We start from the raw sequence: 17,837 nt of genomic DNA, 5'->3' as shown, positions 1-17,837 counted from the left end.
ATGAATCAGCCAGCTGTGCAGGAATAAAAAATAGACCCAGCTCCCCCGTCCCCTCTGGGGATGCCGGCATGGGCTCACTGTGCTGGTGCTATGACAGCAGCTCCCAGGAAGCACCACACTCTGCCAGGGCCTGGACTTCTGCGGCCTGGGACATTTCTGGGGTCCCCCAAACTCCCTGTCTGTGAACACACTTTGGATTTGTCTCAGAGCTGTCATGCCCTCTGGACTAATACCAGCCTCAGCCACCGCTTGGCAAACCACCCCTGTCAGTGCCCACCTGTCCCTACGTGTCAAAGACGCCTCATGGCAGTGAGAAAGCACAGGTTTTGGAGTCGGGCAGATCCGTGTGTGAATTCATCCTGCATCACTTACTAGACAGACAGGTGGCTTTCAGGAAGTCACTTTACCTGTCTGAGGCTCTATTTCCTCATCTACAAAAAAAACACACAAAATACCAATCATGCTGAGATATGAAGAGGATGAAACAAGATTATCTATTTAAAGAGGCTCAGCTGGTACCTGACTTATAATAAATATTCAATAACATTTATTATTTATTGAGTACCTATGTATTATTAAGTAATTATTTAGTAGTACTTAATTAATATAATAGTACTTCTTATTAACTAAGTAATTTTCATTATTATTTTCCCAGGTTGCTGTGATTTATCGTGGGACAGGCCACTGAAGGGCCTTGAAGCCAGCTGTCCTCCTGGGACACTGGGTCTTGGGATGAGAAAGACAAAAGTAGTTCCTAACAGCCAGGAGTGGCCTGGCCCTCACAGCTCAGCAGTGGCTTTCTCCTGCTGAATATAGACAATGTTACACACCAACTTCAGACAGGAAAGTCTGATCATAATGGACCTGGACAAAGGCAAGGCCACTCTGCAATCATGCCTGACCTTAGGCAAAAACTGAAAATTGTCCAAACCACAAAATGACCAAAAAGCCGCCCCCCACCATCCTGGCTGATGGGAGTAACTGCTGCTTCTTTTCCAATTACAACTTTAACCTCACTTCATTCTTCCTGCCTTCTACATATGATTCTTTATGACACCAGGGCACAGAATCACCCCTGCTTCCTGACAGTATCCAGAGCAAAGCTCCCCACTTCCTTGAACTCACCTGCCCCACCCCAAATAACCTAATATAATGCCACATCCTGTACATCATTTCAAACACCCTTTCCTGGGACACCCAATGAATCCCCAGGATGTGTGTCCTCCCTCTTTGCAAAGAGTCAATAAACCCATCTTGGTTCAACTACAGGTGAGTTCCTGGTCATCTTTGGCTGGAAGGCCTAAAAGGGATTTGGATGCTGCCCTGCCCTAGCAGAGACGGAGTCTGGGACTTTTTCACACCTGACCACAGGTGAAGCTTTCTCCCCTAGCCTACTTTCTGTATCACATAGGCACACTGGACCCACAGCCTCCAAGCTGCCTTTTGCCATTGGAAGTCCTGACAGCTGCGTTCCAGGATCGGTAGGCCTGAGAGGCCATCGTGGTGAACGTTCTTCTTCCTGTGGTCCTGTCCCAGCTCTCCCTGCATGGGTGCTCAGAGATGCAGGTCTTAGGAATCATTTTATTCAGTTGCCTCAGCAGGGCCAGGTTTCTTCTGCTGGTCCTCTGCCTGACGGCCATCCAGGGTCATTGATGGCACTCACGTGGCACTCTGTGGGATACTGCCTAGCTATGTGTTTGTCTTCTCTACACCGTGAGCCCCTGGGGCCAGAGTCCATGCCTGCTTCACCCCATCATTCGTGCAGCACTAACACACTGCCTGCCACGTGCTACTGAAAGGATGCACACGTGTCCATGGCACCTGTTCAGTCACTGAGCCTCACAACTTCCCTCCCCCCGACCTCAAACCATCAATACCACTGTAGACCAAGTAGCACTGTCCCGCTGTGAGATCATTTAACATGTTTTTCTTTTTCCTAAGATCCATCATTTTATTTTCTCTTCTCTTTCATTACCAGCACCAGTAGTGAGCTTTCTGTATTAAGCAATTTCTTTTAATTTCTTTCTTTCTCAATAAAGTTTACAATCACTGTTACTGCCTGAAAGACGAAGCGTAGAGAAAGGTCTACACAGCTGACCCGAGAGGTATACGCTGGGTGGGTGGCTAGGATTACTCACTAGTTAACAGGAGACCAGAGGCTTGTGCAGAGAAGAGTCAACACAGCAGCCTAAGATCCTTAGAAAGGTGTGCTTGCAAGGTTGGCTCTTGGCTGGCATCTGGAAACTTGGCTGGTAAACAGTTCCTTACCTGATGTAGAACCTTCTCTAAATGAGAAGGGTGGCTTACTGTGCCTAGACTGTGTGGACAAATAATGAGGGCTTATGCTAAACACCTGCTTCCCCTTGAGAGTCTGGCATTTTGGCCTGTGCTAGGCAGAGGGTGCCTATGTGACCAGCCCCCGATAAAATCTTTGGCCAAGGGGTCTCTCTTGAGCTTCCCTGCTGGACAGCACTTTTGTCATCACAGCTCGTTACTGGAGGAATCAAGCACGTCCTGAGTGACTCTGCTAAGAGACAGCGCTTGGCAGCTTGCACCTGGTTTCCCCTGGATTTCACCCTGTGCATCTTTCCCCTTTGCTGGTTTGCTATTTATCCTTTTGCTATAATAAATATTAGCCATGAGTCCCACTATGTGCTGAGCCCTGTGAGTCCTTCCAGTGACTCACAGAGCCTTCAACACCCCTTGGCACAGGCTTCAAGTTCGAAGGTCCACTGTCAGGGTTCAAAGACAGGATGGGGGCTCAGGTGCCCTGGACCAAGGTGGCGACGTGATAATTCATGAAGTGTCAGGTATTCATGGTGTCATGAGCTCTGACATACTTCCCAAGTGTGAAGAATAACAGCCAAATGCCAGAGTAGACACTTGAAGAGCTTGTTAGATCTAGCTGGGGAAAAAAATGACACGATATTTTCTCCAACTAAAACGCATCTTTTAGCTCTAACTCTAGAGCTGAGGTAAGAAATTATTGAAAGTGGTGGATGCAGGTAGAAAGCGGGGTAAATCCTTTGGGCTTAAGCCGCTTCTCTCCTTTTCCAACCACGTGAGGCCGCAGGGCGGGAGATGCCCAAGGAGCCTCGCTTGTCACATGCTAACTTCTGACTTAGCCATTTGGTTCCTCTTTGTAGAGCCCCCTCTGCCTTTTCACAGCCCACTTCACACCCACGATGGCTCCTCTCTCCTCCCTCTGCCATCCGTACAGCAGCTGGAACGGTCAACAAGTGTTTACAATTGTTTGTAATTTGTTTACACCACACTTTGAATTTGGTTTGTTCCATACGATTATTTCCTTCTTGGGGGCACATTCAGGAGAGCAATTTGTTTTGTAGTTAAGGTCCTACAAAGTGGAGAGCAGCATGCTCATTTAGGAGCCAGGCTGCTGAGCTGTAGTGGAAAGAAAAGTCCTCTTTGGTGTCTTGAATATAAAGGGTTTGGCTATTTCTTTGAAGGAAAGTTTCTTCCAGAACAGAGAGCCTGGTCTGAGAGCCTTCTCACAGAGCCAACTGGGAGAAACTGGTCTGAGGAAAATCAGGCCTGCGGGAGTCTTCCCACACTTGACCTTGGCAACTGGGGAGTCAGCTTGGCAACTGGGGAGTCGGCTTTGAGCAGCTGCCATATATTCAGGCATACCCCATTTTATTGCGCTTCCCAGATATTTCATTTTTAAAAAATTATGGCAGGTTTGTGGCAACCCTGCGTTGTCAGATAATGGTTAGCATTTTTTAGCCATAAAGTATTTTTTATTTAAGGTATGTATATAATTTTATTTTAGACATAATGCTATTGCACACGTAATAGACTACAGTATAGTGTAAACATAACTTCTATATGCACTGGAAAACCAAAAAAAAATTGTGACTTGCTTTATTGCAATGCTCTCTTATTTCAGTGGTCTGGAACCAAACCCGCAGCATCTCTGAGGTCTGCCTGTAGTTGTGAACAGCAGTGCGTGGGTGTAGGGTCAGAGAGACCTGGGGTTGAATCCCATCTCTGCCACTTTCCAGCTGTGTGATCTCAGAGCACCTTAAAATGATGATGAGACCTCTATCTATCTCAGAGGTTGTTGCAAATGTTAAACAAAAAGTGAAAACACTTTGTGATTCACAAAATGCTGCACAATTGATAATAACAACACTCTATGCTTATACAGCACTACCTAGGTGCCAGGCACTATCCTAGGTGCTGTAACTCTCTGAGCTCATTTAATTCATAACCATGCAATGAGGCAGTCAGTAGAATTATCCCCATTTTATAGGTGAGGACACTGAGGCATGGAGAGATTTAGAAACTTGCCTTGTGTAACACAAGGTACACAGTTAATGAGTAGAAGAGCTTGGGTTCAAACCCAGGCAGTCTGGCTCCAGAGTCTGTGCTTATAAGTATAAGTTGCGGGTTTTTTGGAGGGGATTTTGGCACCTTTTAAACCACAAAAGCATTGGTTGTCATTCACTCAAATTTTTGCATTCCTGTTTCCATGAGGCAATGTGGTCAGGGGTAAGACCTTTGGATTCTAATTGCCCTGTGTTACGTATCAGCTTTGTGATCTCCTGGCTGGCAAGTGACTTAAGCTTTTGGGGCCTTAGTCAGCCTGGGGAACCCAGACCAGGTGGCCTAAATGGCAGAAATGTATTTTCTCACTGTTCTGGAGGGTGCCAGCATGGTCAGGTTCTGGTGAGGACTCTCTTCCTGGCTTGCAGACCGCTGCCTTCTTGCTGTGTGCTCATATGGATTTTCCTCAGTGTGTGTGCCTGGAGACAGCAATCTCTCTCTTCCTCTTCCTAAGGCACTAATTCCATCAGGAGGGGCCCCCCATCCTCATAACCTTACCTAATAAGCTTAAATATCTCCCAAAGGCCCCATTTCCAAATAGCATCACATTAGGGGTGAGAGCTTCAACATAAGAATTTAGGGAGGGACACAATTCCACCCATTCATCATCCATAAAATGGGTGGGAAAAACCCTCTGTCTACTGGGCTGATGTCCTCAACTGAATCAGGGAAAGTACCTGCCACCTTTGACCACTCCCTGCTTAAACCTTTTTTCGGGGTTTCTTATGACCTTCACGGGAAAGGCTGAAGCCAGCAATTCAGAACCATTGTCTACCATGCTGGAACCCAGCTTTCCTCTCTGGCCTCAACTCTTAATTCCCATAGGCTCAGCCATGACAAACTTCTTGCTAATTCCCGAACAGTCCACACAGCCGGGAGTCAGACCTGAGGCTCCTTTAATTGAGGCTCCTTTTCTTCACCACTGCTGCTCCCCGTCATCAGAGGAAGTTGGGCCCGTAGCTTTGGGAAGAGCCTGGGGGAGGGTCTGGGCTCCTCTGAGACCTCTTCCCTAAAGAGGTCTTTTGTGGGGTTTGCACTGAGCCTGGTTCCGGGGATCCTGTGGGTAATGACTGTCACTCTCTGCCCACTATGCTTCATGTATCAAACCCATATGAACCCCCAGGAGCCCTTCCTCACACTTTGCTTCACATGTTTCCCTCCAGTCCAAAGTTAAAGGAAAGAAAGTCATTTCTATATTGTGGTCAGTCTGCCTGGGTTGATTAGTGTGAAATTAAACTTGTGGCAAGGATCCATGGGCTGGGGGAAGCCAAATTCATCTCGACACGCTGGCTGCATGTGGCGCTCGTGCGTGTTTGCCCTGGGTTCCTCTCCAGTTGCCTTTGTGCTGATGGAGAGATCCAGCTGGTTACATGAACCCAGATTAAGGTCCCTGTATCCTCCTGTCAGCTCATCCTGTTTGGGGTGCCTTTTCTGCTGCCCGTAGCTACTCAAGGGCTTACCAGTTACCCCAACAGCCATTGACATAGGAGGAAGCTGTGGGAGGGAAGGGGAGAGATGGCCAGGTCCTACAACTCAGGGATTCCAGCTCTGTCATTATATAAGCCGTGTGACCTTGGGCAAGTCCATCTGATCCTGAAGCCCAGCTTCTTTTAACTGAATCATGAGGCCCTGCCCAGAAATGCACTCATTCTCCATAAGGAGGCCCTAGAAATACTATGCCAATAGTTTTTAGACAAGACTATGACAGCATGAATCATGGAATCTTCAAGCTGAGGGGTCCTTGAAGGAAAGGAATTAACATTCATCAGGTCCTGCTATGTGCCAAGTACCATCTTTTAAACTTATTATTTTTTTTAACTGAATTGCATAGTAAGAAATACATTGTAACTGGCGACCCAGTACAGGTGCTGTGTGTAAAGTATAGCTAAAATAAAAATTCACAAAATAACACTGACTTCACTATGTTTGATGTAGTCTATTCTATCCTGCTCCTCTCCCATCCATTTATTACCATTATTTTAAATGATGGTGTGCTGAAACACAGCACTGATTTCAGGATCAGTTACGGTCCACAGCTGGGAAAAGGAAGCCCTGTATCTTTCATGTGCACACTTGCCTTTTGTGCTCCTTACAACTTTAGGAGGTAGGCATGTCTTCATTCCCATGTTGCAGATGAAGAAACTGAGGCTCAGTGAGATTCAGTCATTCGCACAACATCACCCAATTCCTGAGTGGCTGAGCTGGGATTCTGAGTGTGACTCCAAGCCCATGCTGTTCCCAGTTATCTTGCTGCCTGAGAGTCCAATGATCCCATTTGGCTCATGGGGAAACTGACGTCCAGAGAGGAGAAGTAACTTGCTCAAGGTCACACTGGGTCTGGTGATAGAGCCTAACACTGAAACCAGATTCATCCCTGGATTCCACACGCCCCAGCACTGGAACTAGGCTCCTGTGGGCAGGAAGCTCCTTCCTCACCATCGGTTACTCTCTTTCTTCCCTGAAGTCATCCTGGATTATATGAAGTTGAAACCGGCCAAGAGCCACTCTCCCTGGACAAAGCTGAGCTTACAATAGGAAATAATGCCTTGCAAACGTCTTTTGGTAGGAAGTTTGTCATTGTGCACGTCACTGCTTCCAATGGGACTGAAAGTCATGTTGGCTCAAATTAAAAGCAAAACTCTAGATCACTGTACCTCTCAGCACACACAGCGGGTCCTAACCTAGTTTCACAAATGCAATCTATCTTAATTTAGCGTAGCTTTCCGGGTCTGTTTTTCCCTCCTCCCAGTTCAGAAGGAGGGTGTGCTTGTATTAGCACGTACTGCCCACCAGGGAGTGCTGCAGTGCGCACCAGTGGGGAGTGGATTTGGGATGTATTTAAAGTCTTCTTACAAGGAACTCACAAGAACAGCAATATTAGTGGCTGTCAGATACCAGCTCCCAGATCACAGCAATTCCAGCAGAGGTGGTGCTCTGGAGAAGAGGCCCCAGGTCAGACTTCACCAAGGCAGTTTGAGGCAGCTGAGAAGAAGGAAGGGCTGGAATTATGGACACAGAGAAGCCAAGATGATAACAAAAGAGATGGGACCAAGAGTCTCCTGGGGGCAGCATGACAAGGCTGGGAGCGGGAGTCGGGCAACAAGGTCAGAGATCCAGATGATCGGCAGCTGGATGGAGGGAGTATGGTGTGAGGAACGGACAAGGGGCGTGGTTCATGACCAAGGCCATGAGCTCTGAGAGAGAAAGTGGGGAGTGGCATGGGACAGGCCAGTGCTAAAGGACTCTGCAGCTGGGCTGAAGGAGCTGTGAGGCCAGGAGAAGGATCAGGTGTGAGCCCCCTCCCCTTAGAATACCTGGGACCCCATTTTGGTCACAGAACCTAAGAATACTGTGGTCTTCCTCACTGCTTATGAGGCCCTGGGGTGGAGCAGGGAAGGGCAGTTGGTTCCCCTCACCAGGTACAGATCCCAACCTCACCATCTCCACGCACTGGTCCTGGCCTGAGCGCCCACCCCCTTTCCTGAATTACTGCAGTAGCCTCCTACTCAGACACAGCCCGCTGGAGTTCAGCACTGTTGCTTCCACAATGACCCTGTCCAAGTATTAGTCAGACCCTGTCAGTCCCCAGCCCAGAGAGCCTCCTTTGATTCTCCCTGCAATGCTCTGCACGTGGGCCCTACCCCACGTCCCCTCTCTGATCTCCTCCCCACTGCAGCCACACTGGCCTCCCTGATGTTTTGGAACAATCCAGACACCCTCCTGCCCCAAGGCCCTTGAACCCGCCCTTCCCTCTGCTGGGATGGCTCTTCCTCCGGACTTGCTCACCACCAGCTCCCTCACCTACCTCACAGGCCATCTTCTCAGTGAAGCCTCCTCTGGCTGCACCCCCGGTCCCACCCTGGCATCCCCTATCCCCTCTCCTGTAACACTTATCATCTTGAAACATCCTATATAATGTAGTTTTTAAACTTGTTGATCAGTCGCCCCACTGATGAGTGGGCAGTTTTGTCTGTCTGGATCAGGCTGGAACCCCAATACCTAAAACAGTAGGTGCTCAACAAACAGCTGTTAAATGACAGAGGATCTGCCTAACTCTCCAACTTTCCCTCCCAGCACACTCTGCCCCCATATTCCAGCCTCATGGGACACACCTGACATTTGTCCTCCTCCATGCCTTCATCCACAGAGAATGCCCTTTCTTCCCCCTCCTTACCTGGTAGAATCCCTCCCGTCCCTCAAAGCCCAGGGACCAGCACTTTTTCCATAAAACCGTCTCAGAAACCTACTGGTTGGACTTTTTCTCTTAAACCTCTACAATGTCTACTTTAAACGTCTCTTCTCCAGCATGTCACAATTAGAGAGTGACCTGGTATAATCTCTAGGGTCCTGAGTAGCTCTAACAGGTTACAGATTCAATTTCTTTTCCGGCAGTTTCTAACAGTGACAAAGAAGTTTACGTTCTGGATACAGCAAGAATCATCTCTCAGGTTGTGTATATTTTATTAGCCTTGAGCTAATGAAAACATGTTTCTAGAAAACAGAACAAACTGCAGAGTGCAGTGGTCAAGAAAGGTAACAGGCAGTGGAGTGAGGCAGATCTGGATTCAAACCCTGGCTCTGCCATTTACTAGCTGTGCCACTGTTAGCAAGTCACCTAACCTCTCTAAATCGCAGTTTTCTTGACTAAGAAAACTAGGAAATGGGGAAAGGTTAAGAATCAATGGGTCTGTTATCTCTAAGGTTCCTTCTAGCTCCCAGATTCTCAGATGCTCTGACCGTACTAGACCCTCCTCAATCCTTTTTGGAACTTGGGGGTTTACAGTCCTCATTATGTGGATAACTCTGTCCAGTAAGAGACTCAAATTCCCTGAAAACATCGGGTACTTCTGCAGTATGGGAGGGAATGTGAGCCTGCTTACGGGGCAGAAGGGTAGTCAAATATAGGGGTATAATCCCTACCCCAGCTGAACGAACCCAGCTTCCTGTCCTAGAGAAGGGAGCCTTGTGTCCAATGGCTGAGTAGCTACAGTACTCTGGCCGCTTAGGGAATTATTAATGAGAGCTTTTCTTACAGATTTTTAAAACTAAATCTCGTGAGCATGGGGCCAGGGAGGGTAGAGGATACATGGAATTAAGTTGGTAATGAGCTTCTTTCTCACTGTGCTTGAAGATGCTCACCTAATCTACAGACTCTCAATAAACAATTTGGCTGCCTAATTAGGTTAACCAGTAATTTCCCTTTTGATACCCAGGCTGCTTGATAATTTGGGTGTAACTGTGATTCTGTTTCATTGTTTCTTTTCTAAGTGAATTTCTCAATTTGCCTCTGGGATTAGAGCTCAGGGTAAATTCTCACTATTCCCCAGACCCACCACACCTCTTTATGCCTCCAAACCTTGGCTCCAGCAACCTGCCTCTACTGGGAATGCCTCTCTCAGATCCCTCACGCTCAGTGCAATCCTACTCGGCTGGCCTTCAAACTCTGGTGCACAATGTGAGTGGAACGAAGGAATGAGCCTTTGTACCCTCAAGGCAAAACGAATGGCTCCTTCTACTGTCATCCCACACCCACAGCTCTTTAAACAATATTAACAGCTAAAACCCTTTTAACCATTTTTAAGTGCACGAAGGATTCAGCGGCATTAAGTACATTCACATTGTTGTGCAATCATCACCCCTATCCATCTCCAGAACTTTTCCATCATCCCAAACTGATACTTGGTACCCGTTAAACACAAACTCCCCATTTCCCTTCTCCCAGCCCTGGGTAACCAGTGGCACACTGTTTTAGAAATGAGGAAACTGTGGCATGGAGAGGTGAGGTGACTTCCTCAAGGTTTCAGAACTGGGACATGGTCCAGGATTTGAGACCAAGTCTCCTCACTAGATCTGGAACCAGCTCTTTCCACCCTGCCACACTGCCTGCTAAACCTCCACCACAGATAGGGCTGCAAGGTTGTCATAGCTCCACCTCCCCTGCTATTCGTCTAGATTCTTGATTCTAGAATGATGCCTGGTCCACTGAAGGAGCTCAGCATAGCTACAGAACAAATCACAGAACGAATCTACAAAACAGACACTGTGTCCACCTGACCCTGTGGTTGGAAATGGAGTTCACATTGCAACCTCTGCTTTCTAAAGAACATTTATAGGATGCCAAGTGTGTGCCTGGCATGATGCCAGCTCCTCCTTGCTGTGGCTCCACTCAGCAGGAGAGGCCTGAGGGCCGGTTCCGCCTGACGCCCCAGAGGGGGAAGATTTGTGTTTACATTACCCAGTCAATTCTGTATTTATTTTGGATATTAAGCAGTGACATAAAAGCTGCTGACATTAACCTTCGGGGGCAGAAATTGGCTTTAATGGACCCCATAAAAAGTTATTATTGATGGCAGCTGCATGCAGCTTCACCATGACCTCAGCAAAAGCCTCCACCACTATCAATACTGTTGACAATTACTATTGACTAATGCAAGGCCGGGCGTGGAGGCAGAGTCGGTGTTCCTGTGGCTGCAAGTTGCTGGGGGTCATGCTTTGGTGTCCTCAACTGCTGATTCCAAAAGAGTGGGCAGAGGGCTCAAACTATAGCATCAGAGAGACCTGAGCTCAGATCCAAGCTTTGCCGACCTGCTGAATGACTGGCTGTACAACCTCTGGCAAGTCAGTTGACCTTTTGGGAGCCTCAGTTTTCCCATCTGGGAAATGGGACTGCCACGGTGCTGTCATGAGGGTTGAAGGCAATGGCCCTTGTGCAGCAGCTTGACACGATAGGTCCTCAGCACGGCCTCCCCCTGCTCCTGAAAGTGGCCATAATGCGATGTGTTGGCTGATTATGTCCAGTGGAGTTAAGCCCTGCTCTGATGGTAAGATCAGAGTTCTCATCACAGATAAAAGACAGAACTGGGCTCAGGGGGATGAATGCGAGAGAAAGAGACGAGGGCAGGGGAGAAAGATGTGAGAGCGGAAGGGGCAGGAAGAAGAGGGGGGAAGCCGGGAAAGAACGGAGACTTCTGCATAGAGCCTGGCTCCAGCTCAGCTAGGTACACGGCCGCCGCATGCCCTTCACCTCTGAGCCCCAGTCGTCAGCTGTAAGTTCTGGTTGACAACAAAGCTGTCAAACTCCTCGGTGGATAAAGGGGAGCCATTCCTATGGCTCCTTCACTGCCAGGATGAGTTACTGTCATTATTTAGACTCCAGTATAGCAAAGCCACTAATATAATTTTCCAGCCTGAAGCAAGTGGACAGGTGCAGGATGTCTGAGTTTGGAAGTCCAGGCCTGGAAGGGATGAGGCGGCCAGGGAGGAGCTCTTTGTTAGATCCACCTGCCCATCTCCTTTGCCTGCCCATCTTCTGTGAGCACAGTGAGACTTAGAGTGAGTGCTATGGCCCAATGCCGAAATGCATGATCAGAAGGAGAGGGTGGTATGGCCAGGGGAGGAGGCAACCATCTCCCTGTCCCTGTTATCAGAGCCTGAACCTCTTCAGGCTCGCCGTCGTTATCACCCAACAGAGGCTTAATTCAGCTGGAATTCAGCTCTCAGGGAATACACAATAAAGTGGGTGGTGTGTGCCTCACTCTGTCATGACTTTATGGAAAAATGATCATTTGTCACCATGGCAAGAAGCCTTCAAACGAACAAACAACCCAAGTACTTTGCTGCAGACGAAATTCACTATGATTAGGGCCACAAGGGTAAAGGTTTTAGAATCATACAGACCTGAGTTCAAATCTCGTCTTGCTAGCTATGTGACCTACACAGGTTTCTTAACCTCTCTGGGCTACAGATTCCTTATCCTGTACAGTGAGGGTAATAAAACCTATCTCAAGGTGTTGTAGAGGGAGTAAATGAGATCATACAGCTAAGCACTTAGCACTGGGCATGGGGGTCTAATAATCAGTAGCAGGTATTAACTAGTATTGTTGTTATTACTATCATGTTCCTCTTGTGCACCTTCACCTTAATGTAAGGACTTCGAATCACAGAATCCTGGATCTAGAAGGGCCTACAGGTGATTCAGCTCACTTATTCCCCAAAAGTGTTCACTGGAACACTGGTCCTGTCGCATGCTCTGAGAATAAAGGGTTTTTTATTCTCAGATCAATTTGGGGGATGCTGCATGTAACCCTCCTTGCTAATATCTCCGTTAGCATGCATATTAACGTATTAAAGGCTCTGAGAAGTCCTGCAGTAAGGAAACTGGTTTAAGTTCCTTTAAGTCAGTGTTCCCTACGTTATTTGACCACAGAGCACTCCCCTCCAACCCTCTTCAATGTAAGAACTATTAACATTCTCAGAATACAAGGAATGCTGATTTCATTAAAACTACTTATTTTACAGATGAGGAAACTGAGGTCTAGAGAAAGGATCTAACTTATCCAATGCTACACCCCAGGTCAGTGATGGCACTGAGGCTTCCTGCCTCCCAGTTAGATACCATTTTCTCTACACAGGCCTCACACATCAAATTCAGTGTGTAGTGCAGAAGAGAGAAGGGGGCCACTGGCTGGGCTTGGGCCTAGGTGGGAAGGTGGATGAGGGAGTGTGGATGGCTCCCCACTGCACAGAGGGGAACCCCTTCAGCTGCTGAGGTCACTGACCCCCTCCCAGGGCTGGTGGAGTGTCAGGGGAGGGTGACACTGCCAAGCTGGTATTTGGGACCTGCTGCTCCTCCACCCCTCAAACAGGTGCGTCCCTAGGAAAAACTCCGAGCTCTCTAGCAGCAGTGGTGGAACCAATAGTTGCAATTCTGCTGCACCTGACTGGATTTCTCCACCTGACCCTGGCCTTACCTAGTTTCCTGCCTGATCCCAAATCTGGGATTGTGTCGTGCATAACCCATTGGAGCATCCTTTTCAGAGACTAACCTACCTAAGCCTTCACCTCTGACCTGGTGTCTCCACACACGCCCCCCGCCACCCCCAAACCACTTCTCCAATTCCCCCCACATCCTGGGGAGGAATCAAAGGATCTTGCATTTAGAGCTGGAAACCAGTAGGGGGCACTGGTACCTGGCTTGGTTCTTCCAGTTCTCATTCAGATTGCCATCCCCACGTCCCCCTTCCCACCTCTGGTGTGGCAGGGCCCGCAGACCCCCTCACTGGACCTCGGAGAAACAAAGCCCTCCCCCGGGCAGAGGGGCTGTCCTGGTCTCTGCCACCCTCCCTAAGTCTTTGCTGCCAGACTCCAGCAGGACCCTCCTTCCTCCGTGTGGACCTCATCCACAAGCTGCCCAGAGACTGTGGGCACAAGGTGCCACAGAAAGGGAAATTCCCTCAGCGGGTGGCCCACTGCAGGGCTGCATCTATCTCAGGGCCCCTCAGAGATCTGCCAACAAGGTCCGAGAGTGGAGAGGAATATCCTGAAACGCGGCTCCCTTTCCTTCCCCACAAAAAAGGAGATGTGTGAATAACTTGTCCTCTTTTTCTCCCACAGCATCTCTCCGGCCTTGGAAGAGAGCTACAGAGATGAGAGTGGAATAGAGTCCAGAAACAGCACTTCCTCAAATCTGCAGATGAGATCATGGGAAAGCTGGGGTAAAAACACGAGTTTTAAGTTACTCCAGCGTGACAGTTTTCGTGTGAAAGCTATCCTCTGACCAGCGTAAGACCCTGGGGTGGGGCAGCACGCGTGGCGGGCGCCCAGGGTGGTTGGGCACCTGGAGGCTGGAGGCTGTGTGAGCAGAGTTCTGCAGGACCAGGCACGGCGACCGCTGGAGAGGATAAGCTGCAGGGGATGGGCTTCCACTCTCCTCCGGCCCATCTGCTCCCACCCGCACAGGCACCTTGTAAGCAGTAACCCTGCCCCTTCGGCACCCCTCTCATCTGGAATGAAAGTGCGGCAACCCGTCTCCAGCTTGGCACCCACGGGCGGGGGTTTCACGCGACCCTGCGAGAGGCTCTGCCTTTTGACGACGGAGAGCAAAGCCATTTTCCACCGACTTCACCGGAGCCCCAAGGGATGGAGCAGAAGATCAATACTGTGGTTAAAACCCCGGCCCCATAACCCAGGCGCCCGGCACAGGCCAAGCGGGCCACTCACCGGTCTCTGCGTTCTCGTGCTCCGTGTCGGTGAGCGTGAGGTTGGAGTTGGCCCGGCTGGACAGGCAGGAGCTGCGCCCCGACCGCGTGCTGCGGGCCCACAGCTGCACGGGGTGCTCGGGGGACAGCACAGGGTCGGCCTCCAGGTCGGCCTCGGAGCTGGCCCCCATGGAGTAGCCACAGTGGGGGAGGCCGATGTCTGTCTGGTACAGGGTCCCGTGCGGGGGCGTCACCTCCCCCAGGCCCAGCTCACGCAGGGTGAAGTTGGTGCCTAGGAGGGAAAGAGGGGAGCAGGATCAGGGCGTGAGGGGGGCATCTCCCCACCAGAAGCCCGGCCCCCACCCTAGGACTCACTCTTGTCCTCTGAGCTCACTGTGATGTTCGATGCCCGGGCCTCTCCTCTGCACCTTCTCCACCAGCCCGAACCCTCCACCCCTTTATGGAGGGCCCAATACAAATGGCCCCTCGTCTGAGAAGCCTCCCCTCATCCTACACCCTGTGTGGGAGCCACTGCTTCTTCCTCCGAGCCGCCTCTGAGAGTCCTTGGCCCTGGTCATCCTGCAGAGCAGAACTGCGTAAGAGCCTGGGTCCTCTGCTCGAGATGGCTCCACGGGGGCAGGGACTGTGTCCCGTTCATACCTAAATCCCTGCGCCTAGAAGGCAACCCGGTACCCAGTAGGGGCTCAGTACATGTCTGCTAAACTGGACGGAGAGCTTCAGCTCTCCTCTTCCGGCCCAGGGAGGGCCTGCCAGCAAGGAGGGCTCCTGAGCAGGGCAGAAGCCTCGTCCATGAAACGCCAATGGTTCTCTGGGACCAGACGTTCCTTTCCAGCCAGGTCAGGAAAGCCTGGAGCAGGAAAGCGAAGAAGATGGTGCCTGGCTGGGAAAAGTGGGCCTTGCACAAGGAGGTCGGCTCTGCCTTGTGTTTCCTCACGCCAGGTGGGCTGTGACAGGAACCAGCAGCCTCTGGGGTAACCCAGGGAGCCAAGCACACAGCCGAGGCTGGGCCGCTGACAGGTCTCTCGAGGCCCAGGGAAAGCCTGGCTGTGCCCACGACAGAGGCCGGGAAGACATGGGTGAGGGGAGTTCACTCAGGGATCCGTGTTTGAGGGACAAAGGGGATACTGACTTCCATGGGAAACACAGCCTCCACATTACTCAGTGTTTACTCAGGGACAGCTTCTTCCATATTTTTAACATTCCCATGAGTGTTTTGGGGGATGAGGAAGGCCGGCAGACGAAGGCGCTAAGGATCATATTCCAGTTAAACCACCGATCTAGGAAATGGACTTACACCCAGGCAGCGCCACATTTAACCCAATCCAAGCTGCCCTCGGGTACTGATGTATAGCAATGAGCAGGGCATGGTGCCTGACTTCACAGAGCTCACAGTCAAGCGGGGGACACACGGCCCAGGCCATGATGAAGGGCTAAAGCCCAAAGTGGGGGGATCCACGGAGAGTGTCCTGGGAGCACAGAGGCAGAGGGCGGGGTATCAGGGTGGGAGCTCAAAGGAGAGGTTTGCAGATGAGAGTAAACGTGCAGAGCGGAGTAAGAAGAGAGAAGAGGCAGATGCCCATGCTTTGAAGGATCCCGCAACCAGGGTCAGGACTGAAGAGGACAAGCCTGCAAAGGAAGGAAGAAGGAACTGCCAGTGAGGCAGGAGGGGAGCCCCCAGAGATGGCCTCCTCTCCCAATCGTGTGCATCGCTCTTAACCAGGAACCCCTGTGCCTCCCAGGGTCCTAGTCAGCTCCGTGTCCAGCCTGGCACAGAGTAAGTGCTCAGCGAAAGGCAGTTAAATAATCAGACAGACACACTCTGGTAGCACGCTGGAGGATGGATAAAGGGAGAGGGAAGGTGGGAGGAGAGAACTCTGCTACCCTCACAGGATTTCTGAGGCTCCAGGGAGGTAATGGGAGAGAGAGAACTTTGTAAGCTGCAGTGCCCATGTCTGCCTATGAGCTTAGAATGCCTCTCATTTGTTATTTATGAAGATAAGAGGGGCTCCCTTTGGAGCCTCACGTGCTAGGATGGCATCCAGGCCAACCTGGGCCTGGCAGGGCTCACCGAGCTGGAGGAAAGCTTTGACACCATTTGTCCCCTCCCCTCACTGAGACCCAGAGATGACGATCAGTAGCAGGCAGCATTTCTGAAGCACCTGCTCTGTGCAAGTGTCGAGTGCTCTATTTCCAGTCCTCATCAATCCTCCCCACCACCTTACAATTAGGAGGCACGGCTGTGATCCCATTGCCCAGGTGAAGACACTGAGGGTAGTAAAATTGGCAGAGCCAGAATTCAAATCACGTCTGTCTGATGTCAGAGTTTGAGCTGTTGACCGCAAATGCGAAAGAGCTGAAGACCCCTCGTCTTTAAAGCAGGAGAGGCGGCCTTGTTAACAGGTCAGCTTTCCTGTGGATCCAGGCCTGTGGGAGAGGCACGGCGTCGTCGCACTTACCTCACAACGCGTCATCTCTTTAGTCCTCAGGACAATTCAGTGCAGTAGCGAGGACTCATGGCCATGTAACAGGGGAGGCTTAGAGGAGAGCCGGTGGTGGTCAGAACTCAAGCCCAGGCAGTCTGACCCGGAGCCAGCTCCTAACCACCCCATTACGCCCACAAGGGGGGTGAGCATGAAAACAAATGAACTAAGAACGAACTACAGGGCAGGCTCTGACCAGACCTAGGTGCCAAAATAGCAGAGTGTTGGTGCTGACGGACGCCCTCCACGCCGCTGGGCTTCCATCCCCGCTCAAGCGCGCCCACGCCCGGGGGTGAAGGGGAGGGAGTGCGCAGGCGCGCCCCAAGCCCCGCCCTGGCCGCCCTCACCTGCGCGGCAGAACTCCTCGGCCTCCTGCGGCACCATGTCCTTGACGCGGCTGCCGTAGGCGAGGCGGGCGTCCTGGTCGTAGGCCTTGAGGGTCTCGCTGGAGCTGTAGGATTTCTGCGGGGCCTTGCCCTCCTCGCTGTCGGCGGACGAGCTGGTGTAGCGGCGCTCAGCGTCGCGGCGCCGGGTCAGCGAGCGGTACGGCTTCCTCTCCTTTACGTCCATGGCCTCCGGCCGGCGCTCCTCCACATCCACAAACAGGGTCCTTGCCGCACTCAGGGCCGAGTGGTCTGGAGCCCGAGAAACCAAAGAAAGGGCGTCAGTTCCGGCCCCAGGGGGCAAAGGCCATCCCCGGGTCCATCCCGGACCTCAATTCATCCGGCAGCGCTGTGGACAAGGGGCCTCAGGCTCTGGAGGTGAGGGCGTCGCTCCATGGCCACGCAGCCATAAGTAGCACAGGGGGACTTGCACCCAAGGCTTGTAATGATGAATCCTTTCTCTTCCTGCTACACGACCGAACCTATCTCCCCTGTGGAGATGCCCTCAGCCTCTCCTTCAGTGATGCCTATCAAGGAAGCTGACAACAAAGGCCAGAGGGCACTAGTTTTCCCGATCCCGCTAGATGCGAATCACGTGTGTGCTCCCATCAGGCCTCCGGCTGGGGCAG

General features: G+C 51.0%; 1 protein-coding gene across 1 annotated transcript in view; it reads right to left on the bottom strand.

Moving 5' to 3' along the window:
- TENM4 (teneurin transmembrane protein 4) overlaps positions 1-17,395 on the bottom strand; it is a 396,776-nt gene extending 379,381 nt beyond the window's left edge. Inside the window, exons 1-2 of the mRNA XM_068554555.1 lie at positions 17,173-17,395; positions 14,347-14,616 (exon numbers count right to left, since the gene is read on the bottom strand). Of these exons, the coding sequence (XP_068410656.1) occupies positions 14,347-14,616; positions 17,173-17,395 (493 nt within the window). The remainder of the gene's footprint in view (positions 1-14,346; positions 14,617-17,172) is intronic.
- Positions 17,396-17,837: the final 442 nt, after the last annotated feature.

The sequence above is a fragment of the Eschrichtius robustus genome, chromosome 11, assembly GCF_028021215.1.
Source record: "Eschrichtius robustus isolate mEscRob2 chromosome 11, mEscRob2.pri, whole genome shotgun sequence".
Taxonomy (NCBI): Eukaryota; Metazoa; Chordata; class Mammalia; order Artiodactyla; family Eschrichtiidae; genus Eschrichtius; species Eschrichtius robustus.
The sequence above is the reverse complement of the archived record's forward strand: the minus strand, read 5'-3'. Positions and strand labels throughout refer to the sequence as shown.